We start from the raw sequence: 10411 nt of genomic DNA on the forward strand, positions 1-10411 counted from the left end.
AAGCAGCTAGCCACAGTAAGCAGCTAGCTAAGCAGCTAGCCACGCAGCTAGCTAAGCAGCTAGCCACGCAGCTAGCCACAAAGCTAGCCAGGCAGTCGGCCAGGCAGCTGGCCGCACAGCTAGCTGTGCAGCTAGCTGCACAGCTAGCTGCACAGCTGGCTACACAGCTAGATGCACAGCTAGCTACACAGCTAGCTACACAGCTAGCTGCACAGCTTGCTACACAGCCAGCTGCACAGCTAGCTGCACAGCTAGCTACACAGCTAGCTACACAGCTAGCTGCACAGCTAGCTACACAGCCAGCTGCACAGCTAGCTGCACAGCTAGTTACGCAGCTAGCTACACAGCTTGCAACGCAGCTAGCTACACAGCTAGCCATGTACAGTCCTTTTGGAAATTTATTCTAAAGAGCTAGAAAGGAGGAGACCCAGGTGGGGTTTAGGGTTTAGGGTTTAGGGTTTGGAGGCTAGGTGGGGGCGCGCAGCATTCAGACGAACTTTTTCATTGGAGATTGCTGCTGCTGCACTGCAGCAGCAGCAGCAGCAGCAGCAGCAGCAGCAGCAGGATGCTGCGCCAGCCCACGTGTCCTCTAATTGCCTAAATGAATTTGTTGCTGCTCTCTTCTTTTTTTTAAATTAATTCTCAAAAAGAGAAAATAAAATTAAAAATATAAATATAAATAAAAACAAAATGGAAACAAAAATAAATAAAGCTTAATTGGCAGTTGTCTTCTGCTGCAGTTGCTGCTGGCTGAGGTGTACGTACACCTCAACGCATGCGCCGAGACCCCACAAAAGACCGCAGCGAAAAAGTAGCAGCAAAGCCCTCGGGGTGTCTAGACACCTGAGCCCTCACAGGCGTTGCTGCTGCTGCTGCTGCTGCTGCTGCTGCTGCTGCTGCTGGTGGCGGTGCTGCCGGCGCTGCTGCTGCTGCTGCTGCTGCTGCTGCTGCTGCAGTTGTTGCTGCTGCTGCTGCTCTTCTACTCAGAGACAGTCCCTCTAAACGAAGCTCCAGATCCTGCAGCCCCCCGCCCGCCCCCTTACCCTTTTCAGGAGTACCCCCCCGGGGGGCCCCCCCGTACCCTGGGGGCCCCCTCAGGGGGCCCCCAGGACCCACTTGGGGGCCCCCATGCTGCTCGGGGGGGCCCCCAACTGGGTCCTGGGGGCCCCCGGGGTCCCCTCCCTCTGGGTGGGGCCCCCTAGCCAGCTCCAGGGGAGCCTCCTGGGGGCCCCCCTGGGGGGCCCCCAGGGGGGCCCCCTGGGGGGCCCCCTGGGGGGCCCCCTGGGGGGCCCCCTGGGGGGCCCCCTGGGGGGCCCCCTGGGGGCCCCCTTGGGTATTTATTTGTTGTTCTTCCGGGTCATCTGGGGTTGAATTGGCAGCAGAATCTGCCAAAAGAGAACTCAAAGAAAAACGAAAAGCTTCAGACCCTCGGGGGTGAGGGTAAGAAGCAGTGAAGAGGGAACACTCCGACAGACAGGGGCCCCACGAGCTGCGGCGGGGGGCCCCCTGCAGAATTGCTGTTGAGGGAGTTGGGTTTGTTCTCGAGGTCTTCGAGGCCCGTGGAGTCAGTGATGAGCTGAGCCTGCGGGCAAGTCGATACGCTAAACCCTAAACCCTAAACCCTAAACCCTAAACCCTTGTCTTGAACCCTAAACCCTAAACCCTAAACCCTAAACCCTAAACCCTAAACCCACCTTCTGCAGCCGGCTGAAGATTGCCCTTTCGTCGCTCTCCGGCATTGCGCGCCGGTGGAATAGCGCAGCGAACCTCAGCTGCAAACACCCCAAACCCTAAACCCTAAACCCTAAACCCTAAACCCTAAACCCTTAATCTGTAAGTCGTCAGCAGAAGGAAAGAAAGCAAGAAGAAGCAGCAGCAAGTTGAGATCTAAACCCTCAAAGCTCATAACGTGATAAGAAGGTATCTTCAAACTGGAGGGCAAACGAAAGCCTGAATCCTAAACCCTAAACCCTAAACCCTAAACCCTAAACCCTAAACCCTTAGGCCTACCAGCAACTGCCGCTTTTCTCCAAGGGCCCTCAGCAGCTTCCTTGCATTGTGCGCTTGCATCACCATCTGAAGAAAACCCTAACCCCTCAACCATAACCCTAAACCCTAAACCCTAAACCCTGAAGCTTAAACCCTAAACCCTAAACCCTAAACCCTAAACCCTACCTGAGCCTCCAACTTCCTGAGTTGCTTCCTGTTGGCGATAAGAGCTGCTTCTTTGGCTTCGCTTAAAACGCCTGTCTCCTTTGCAGCAGCAAAACAGTCATCCTGGCAGCAGCAGCAGCAGCAGCAGCAGCAGCAGCAACAGCAGCAGCAGCAGCAGCAACAGCAGCAGCAACAGCAGCAGCAACAGCAGCAGCAACAGCAGCAGCAATGCGCGCAGTACATACAACCCAGCAAACCTCGGGCCTCAGATAAACTAATAAGCAGCCAGCTGCCCAAATGCTGCTGTTGCTGCTGTTGCTGCTGTTGCTGCTGTTGCTGCTGCTGCTGCTGCTGCCGCTGCTACATTTGCTGCTGCTGCTGCGGCTGCTTTTGCTGCTGCTGCTGCAAGTTACCTGTAGCTGCTGCAGCGTTCTCGGCGGCCGGTTCCAGTCTATTTCTTCGTCAACACACCACAAACCCTAAACCCTAAACCCTAAACCCTAAACCCTTAACCCTTCACCCTCGGCCCCCGTCTACCTTGGCCCCACCGGGATAACAGGGACTAAACCCTAAACCCTAAACCCTAAACCCTAAACCCTAAACCCTAAACCCTAGACATTAAACCCACCCTCGATATGAGCGCGGGGCCCTTGGGGCGGCGGGGCCTCAGCAGAGAACGCCTGCAGCAGTTTTGCTGCTGTTGTTAAATCCCGCAGCTGCCTGCAGCAGCAGCAGCAGCAGCAGCAGCAGCAGCAGCAGCAGCAAAGCTGTTGGCTTTTGCTGCACCCTTTCTTGTCAACAACACAGTGGGCAGAGGACAAGCCAGTCTTCTGCAGCAACAGCAGCTGCTGTTGCTGCTGTTGCTGCTGCCGCTGTTGCTGCTGCTGCTGTTGCTGCTGCTGCTGCTGCTGCTGCTGCTGCTGCTCACTTACTTGCTTGTGGCGCTGTGTAACGACAGCCAGTGCCTCTTCCACTGCTCTGCGCGTCTCTGAAGGGAAAAACGGAAACCCTAAACCCCAAACCCTAAACCCTAAACCCTAAACCCCAAACCCTAAACCCTAAACCCTAGGGTCCAGAGGCAGCAGAAGAAGCAACAAACTAGAAGCAAGAAGAACCCAAGAAGTGACGAGGCCCCCGAGGGAAAAGGGAAGAGCCATAAGGACACGAAAGCAGCAGCAGCAGCAGCAGCAGCAGCAGCAGCAGCAGCAGCAGGACGCACGGCGAGAACCTGCTGCGCTGCAGCAGCAGCAGTTTGCTGCTGCTGCACTCTGTCTCTCTCTCTCTTGAGTTTGTCTCTTTGTCTCTCTATGCTTTTCTCAACAGCCAAACGGAGGCTGTGGCTTTGCTGCTGCAGCTGCTGCGCAGCAACTGCAGCAGCAACTTCAGCTGTACAGACACCGCAGGGCCAGCAGCAGCAGCAGCAGCAGCAGCAGCAGGGGCTTAGGCACGACAGCGACCGTCTCTCGACAGCAGCAAGCGGCTGCCGCTGTTGCTGCTGCTTCTGCTGCTGCTGTTGCTGCTGTTGCTGCTTCTGCTGCTGCTGTTGCTGCTGTTGCTGCTGCCGCTGCTGCTGCTGCTGCTGCTGCTGCTGCTGCGCCTACCGAGAGTCTCCAGGGCCTCTGCCTTTTTGTTTGAAATTTCTTTTTTTTCTTTTTGCTCCCAAAGAGAAAGTCTCCATGCGTCCAGTGTTGCTGCTAAGGCCTGCAGCAAGACAAACGCCCCACAGCAGCAGCAGCAGCTCAGCAGCAGCAGCAGCAGCAGCAGCAGCTCAGCTGCAGCAGCAGCTCAGCAGCAGCAGCTCAGCAGCAGCAGCTCAGAAGCAGCAGCTAAACAGCAGCAGCTCCACAGCAGCAGCAGGGGGAGCCCCCTAGAAGGGCGAAAGGCAGGCAAATTAATTAGCTTAAGCAGAGCAGTGGCTAATGCTGCTGCTGCTGCTGCTGCTGCTGCTGCTGCTGCTGCTGCTGGGCTAGGAAGAACAAGGACAGAGGGGGCCCCTCACCTGCTGGAGGAAGTTTGCTGCTGCTGTAATGGCACCTCCAGCAGCAGCAGCAGCAGCAGCAGGGTCTTCGACCGCCTGCGTCGCTGCTGCTGCTGCTGCTGCTGCGTCCCTCCTGAGAGCTGCTGCTGCTGCTGCTGCTGCTGCGCCTGCTGCAGCAGCAGCACGTGCTGCAGGCTCGAGACGCACAGCAGCTAAAGCAGCAGCAGCAGCATGAATCTCCACAGGGGACTGCAGCAGCGGGGGGCCCCCCACGAGAGCAGCAGCAGCTGCAGCAGCAAAACAAAAAGACTTTTAAGACTTTATTTCTTTTTCTTTTAAAGGAGCAGCAGCAAATTAAAATAAATTAAATTAAACGAAATTTAAAAAGACAAAAACCCACTTTGACGCAGGTCTTGCAGGGTACGAACAGGTACTAAAGTGGGTCCCGAATTTGTACCCTCTGGGGGGCCCCCTGGGGGGCCCCCTGGGGGGCCCCCAGGGGGGCCCCCTGGGGGGCCCCCAGAGGGTTCAGGGGGGCCCCCCGGGGCTTCTGGAGGCCCCTTGTCTGTCCAGGGCAGGCGCAGCACGGGGGGCCCCCTTGCTGCTTCTAGGGCCCCTAGTGTTTCCTTTGCTGCTGCAGCAGCAGCAGCAGCAAGGGCCCGGCGGGGCCCCTGCTGCAGGGGGCCCCCCAGCCCTTCAGTACCCTCCAGGGGGCCCCCCATAGGGTACAGAGCGTTTAAGTACACCCTTGACACTGTCAGGGGGCCCCTGGGGGGCCCCCCGGGGCCCCCGCTGCTGTCTTTGCCAGAGGGGGCCCCCTCTGCTGCTGCTGCAGGCAGCAGCGCTGCAGCAAGACCCTCTAATGCAGGAAGGGGGCCCCTAGGGAGGCCTTGAGGGGGGCCCCCCGCAGGGGCAGCAGCAGCGGGGGCCCCGGGGGCCCCTGAGGCTGGGGGCCCCCGCTGCTGCTGCGGGGGCCCCTGTGCTGCTTCTGCTGCTGCTGCTGCTGCGGGGGGCCCCTCCAGGTGCAGCACAGCAGCAGCAGCAGGAGTGTCCGGGGGGGCCCTTAGGGCCCCCAACTCATGAGTGGGGGCCCTTAAGGATTGTCTGTCCCCTTCTCGCCATTGCCTGCACAAGTTTAGTGACGGGGGCCCCCCGGGGGCCCCCATGGGGGGCCCCCCGGGGGCCCCCATGGGGGGCCCCCCAGGGGGCCCCTCCGGGGGGCACAAGCCTGGGAGTCCTTTGCCTCCCGCTGCTGCTGCTGCTGCTGTTGCTGCTGCTGCTGCTGTTGCTACTGTTGCTGCTGCTGCTGCGCTGGGAGTCCTGTCTTGTGCAAAGCCACGAGGGATGCGGGGGGCCCCCGGCAAGGCCGCGGGGGGCCCCCAGGGTACTGGTTGAGGGGGCCCCATGGGGGCCCCCAGGGGGGCCCCCATGGGGGCCCCCATGGGTCTTCGGACTGTGGCCCCTCTGGCTTCTATTCTGTGGGGCTGGCGGTGCAGCTGCTGCAGCTGCTGCAGCTGCTGCTGCTGCATCTGCTGCTGCTGCAGCATCTGCTGCTGCTGCAGCTGCTGCTGCGCGTTTCTCTGGGGGGTACAGACTGGGCCCTGCAGAGAGGGGCCCCCCTGGGGGCCCCCCTGGGGGCCCCCCTGGGGGCCCCCCTGGGGGCCCCCCTGGGGGCCCCCCTGGGGGCCCCCCCTAACATCTCTTAAAGAGGGTCTTCTTCTTAATTCTGTCAAAGGGGACAAAGAGGGTACAGTTCTTTCGCTGCTGCTTCTCTGGAGGGGCCCCCGCAGTCCCAGGGGGCCCCCGCTGCTGCTAAGGGGGCCCCCAGCAGCAGCAGGGGGCCCCCCTGCTGCTAGGGGGGCCCCCCAAAGGGCCTCTTCTTGGGGCTGCAGCAAATAGCGGCGGGGGTCCCCGGGGGCCCCAAAACTGTGCCCAGACCCAGACAGCAGGGGCCCCCCTGGGGGGCCCCCCTGGGGGCCCCCCACGGGGCCCCCAAGGGGGGCCCCCAGGGGGCCCCCGGGGGGGCCCCCCAGGGGGGCCCCCAGGGGGCCCCCCGCAGCTAAAGAGGGTAATCGACTTGCGGGATATGAAGAAGTGGAAAGAGAGGGGTGCCTAAGAAAGAGTAAAATTAAAAATAAAATTAAATAAAATAAAATAAAATTAAATTAAATTAAATTAAATTACATTAAATTAAATAAATAAAATAAGTAATATAAAATAAGTAAAATAAAAATGAAATAAATAAAATGGAACATGAAGAAATAAGGAAATGGAAAGCTGCAAAAGTAAAAGGAGATAAATTAAAAGAGGGTAATTGAAGAGAAAATAATTTAAAAATGAAAAGATAAAACCTTTAAATAAAAATAAATAAATAAATAAATAAATAAAAATAAATAAATAAGAAATAAATAAATAAATAAATAAATATATAAATGAGGAGACAAAAGTGAAAGAAAATAAAAGAAAAAGGAAATAAAAAGAATGAGACAAAAAGAAACAAAAAGAAATAAAAAAAATAAAAACAAAAAAAGAAAATTAAAAAAAAAGATTAAAAATAAAATAAAAACAAAATAAAAGTAAATACCTAAAAGGATGAGTTGAGTTATGAGTTTGAGTCAAAGACTTCGGCTGAAAAGGGGGGCCCCCAGTACCCTCGGGGGGCCCCCGAGAAGCTGTCTTGAGGGCTGCTGCTCTTGTAAGGGTTTGCTGCTGCTGCTGCTGCTGCTGCTGCTGCTGCTGCTAGCTGCACTGCAGCAGGAGATGCGGAGGCCAGCAGGGCCCTGGCCTGATTGAGGGGCACCAAGACACAGGTATCTTCTGCTGCTGCTGCTGCTGCTGCTGCTGTTGCTGCTGCTGCTGCTGCTGCTGCTGCTGGAGGGTGGGGCCCCAGCCCCAGCCCCCGAAGCGAAGAAGAAGAAGAACTCACTGAGCTGCCTTCAGGGGGGGCCCCCAGGAGGGGGGCCCCCAAGGGGGGCCCCCCTGGGGGCCCCCCGGGGGGCCCCCCCTCCTTTCTGCTGCTGCTGCTGAGAGACAGGGGCCCCCAAGACCCTTCTAGGGGGGCCCCCAAGGGGCCCCCCAAGGGGGCCCCCAAGGGGCCCCCCAAGGGGCCCCCCAAGGGGGCCCCCAAGGGGGGCCCCCCTCTGCTGTCTTCTCTGCGGGCGCGCCTGGCGGAGGGTTTGGAGGAGGAGGGGCCCCTGGGGGCCCCTCTCTTCTTCTGCCGCTGCTGCTGCTGCTGCTGCTGCTGCTGCTGCTGCTGCTGCTGCTGCTGCTGCTGCTGCTGCTCAAGCAGAGTCAGCATTTCGTCAGCAGAATAGTCCGGGGGACTCCGATCTTTTAATCTTCTGCTGCGCCTGCGGCTGCTGCGGGGGGCCCCCTCATCGGGGGGCCCCCCTCTGCTGCTGTCTTCGGGGGGCCCCCCCGGGGGGCCCCTGGGGGCCCCCCCGAAGTACTCAGTTGGGGGCAAAGAAGAGGTGGAATCTGCTGCTGCTGCTGCTGCTGCTGCTGCAGCACGCCTCTCTTTGTGCTTGTCTTTGCGTTTGGGCTTGGGTAGCATTCTAGCGAGCCCCAAACCCTAAACCCTAAACCCTAAACCCTAAACCCTAGGGTTTGGGTAGCGCCGCAGGCGGCAGGCCGGCTTAGGGTTAGGGCTTAGGAGCTGGAGAAGTTTAAATTAAAAAAGAAAATAAAATTGAAAGAAGTGCTCAGTCGGCGACGCGCAGCCCTAAACCCTAAACCCTAAACCCTAAACCCTAAACCCTAAACCCTAAACCCTCGACGGGTGTGTCTGGGGTGGCGGCAGCGGCCCCTGCGCGCTGCAGAGCCCCCAGCCCTTCAAAAATGAATTAATTTAATTTATTTATTTAAATTAATTTAAATTAATTATTTAAAAAAGATAAAAAGACCGAAAACGGAGCAGCACCCCCAGGGGGTGTTGCTGGCCCCCGGGTGAGTACCAACCCACCCACCTCAAAAGCAGCAAATTTGCACGCAAAAAGCCGCAAAAAAAGCGAAAAAAGGAAATAAATAACAAATAATTGTTAAATAATTAATTAATAATTAATTTAAGACAAAAAAATGCAATTTAATCGATTAATTCCACGCAAATTGACCCTAGACACGGCCACCCCGTCTTTCTGCATTTTTCTGCGTTTCTCCCGCCTGCAAGTCCGATATTTGACCATTTAAGCGCTCAATTGATCAATTATTGAATCCAATTACAATTAAATGAATTAAATAATTCATTTAATTCAAAAAAACGCCAATTAATCGCCAAATTTGTGATTTTCACGCGGCTAACAGCTGCACAGCCAAACTCCTCAGCTTTTCTGTAGCACTCCAGCTCCAAAAGAAGTCCTTTTTGTGACTTTTTCTGTCTTTTTATGTTTCTAAAAGATATATTTATCTTCTTTTCAAACTCCTTGACAATCAGCGGACAATTTGAACCAAAATCCTCTCAAAAACCAGATCCATTGCACAAAACACCTTCAGGTGCAGTGGGGGCCCCCGGGGGCCCCCTCAGGGGCCCCCCTCGGGTCCCAGGGGCCCCAGGTACTTCCAGGGGGCCCCTGGGGGCCCTTCAAGGGCCCCCCTAGGGGCCCCGGGGGCCCCCAAGGGCCCGTCGGGGGCCCCAGGGTCTCATATACTCTATATAAAGGGGCCCCTTGGGGCCCCTTAAGGGCCCCTTTGGGGCCCCTTTGGGGCCCCGAGGGCCCCAGATACTATCAGCGGGGCCCCTGGGGGGCCCCCACGGGCTCTAGGGGCCTCCAAGTGGACCCGGGGGGCCCCTAGGGGGGCCCCAGTATACTATACAGGGGGCTCCCTAGGATCTATTATGGGGGCCCCTTGGGGGCCCCCCTAGGGCCCCCTGGGGCTTCCTGGACTCCAGCAAGGCCCCAGGGGCCCCCATAAGTGCTAGGGGGCCCCCACAGGGTTTTGGGGGCCCCCGGGGCCCCCTGAGGACCCAAGGGGCCCCACAGAATAACTCTGGGGGCCCCCTGGGGTCCCCCAATTGAAGTCTAAGTTGGGTTTGCTAAAGCTTAACAAGTGCCTAAAATAAGGTCTTAGGGGGCCCCCCTTGGGGGCCCCCTATGGGGGCCCCCCTTGGGGGCCCCCTATGGGGGCCCCCTAAGACCTTATTAGCTGCAGAAGGGCTTTATAGAAAACATCATCTTCCACTTTGGCAAATTCTATTACCGGCAGCAGATCTGCTGCTGCTCGATCGCTGCTGCAGCAGCAGCAGCAGCAGCAGCAACAGCTGCTGCTGCTGCTGCTAGTGCTTCTTGTGGACCTGTCACTTGTGCTGCTGCTGCTGCTGCTGCTGCTGCTGCTGCTGCTGCTGCTGGACCAAGTGTCAACTCTTTGATTGTAAGCTAAGACGAGTCTAAGGAGATTCCTGGCGATGATGAAAACTGCAGAAAAACAAAAGCACAGCAAACCCTGCTGCTGCTGCTGCTGCTGCTGCTGCTGCTGCGCTGCTGCTGCTGCTGCTGCTGCTGCTGCTGCTGCTGCTGCTCACTGGTTTGGTAGAAGTTGCTGTCGCTGTACCTCCACCCCTGGGGCCCCACGGAGTACCCCATGGCCAAGTTTAAAGCACTTTGGGGCCTCATTTCTTTTCTCAAAAAGTCCAAACAAACAAATCCATCATTTTCTTTTATTCCCAACTCTTTCCTTTCTTTCCAGCTCGGCACCATCCCCTCCAGCGCCTCAAAAGGGGTACTCCACAGCAGCGGGGGGGCCCCCAGGGGGCCTTCGGGGGCCCCCGGGGGGGCCCCCAGAGAGAACCCCCGCATTAGGGGCCTCTCTGGGGGGGCCCCCGGGGGGCCCCTGAAGGTCGAGCCAGGGGCTGTCCCTCTGCGGGCCGCCTCCCGGGGGGCCCCCCAGGGGGCCCCTGCAAAGCAGCGCTGCAGTGTTTGAGGGACTGCCCCTCGCGGCCTGAATTATGAATGCATGCAGTTGGCTCATTTGGCGGCCCCAGGACCCACTTAGGTCCACCCGCGAGTCCCAGGGGGGCCCCCGGGGGGCCCCCAGGGGGGCCCCCCGGGGGGCCCCCCCGGGGGCCCCAGCAGCAGCTGCTGCAGGGGCGCCTGAGGGGCCCCCTGGGGGCCCCCGGCTTAGCTGCTGCCTCAGGGGGCCCCCCTGGGGCCCCCCACCCCAGGGGGACCGTGGGGGGCCCCCCGGGGGGCCCCCGGGGGCCCCCGGGGGGCCCCCCGGGGGGCCCCCCGGGGGCCCTATGGCCTTGAGAAATGCCAAATTAATTGAACCCCCTCCGACATAAAGAAG

General features: G+C 58.2%; 2 protein-coding genes across 2 annotated transcripts in view; both read right to left on the reverse strand.

Moving 5' to 3' along the window:
• Positions 1-768: 768 nt before the first annotated feature.
• ENH_00051470 (hypothetical protein) lies at positions 769-7685 on the reverse strand (the record flags this gene model as incomplete). Its single annotated transcript, XM_013583661.1, has 10 exons — positions 769-1582; positions 1684-1772; positions 2011-2076; positions 2176-2253; positions 2568-2633; positions 2958-3142; positions 3756-3855; positions 4154-4419; positions 4533-6244; positions 6784-7685. 10 exons carry the CDS (start codon positions 7683-7685, stop codon positions 769-771), a joined length of 4278 nt encoding a protein of 1425 aa, XP_013439115.1.
• A 1816-nt stretch (positions 7686-9501) lies between these two features.
• ENH_00051480 (hypothetical protein, conserved) overlaps positions 9502-10411 on the reverse strand; it is a gene marked incomplete at both ends in the record, with an annotated part of 1719 nt that continues 809 nt past the window's right edge. Inside the window, one exon of the mRNA XM_013583662.1 lies at positions 9502-10019. Within this exon, the coding sequence (XP_013439116.1) occupies positions 9502-10019 (518 nt within the window). The remainder of the gene's footprint in view (positions 10020-10411) is intronic.

This window comes from Eimeria necatrix, genomic scaffold, assembly GCF_000499385.1.
Source record: "Eimeria necatrix Houghton genomic scaffold, Enh_scaff406, whole genome shotgun sequence".
Taxonomy (NCBI): domain Eukaryota; phylum Apicomplexa; class Conoidasida; order Eucoccidiorida; family Eimeriidae; genus Eimeria; species Eimeria necatrix.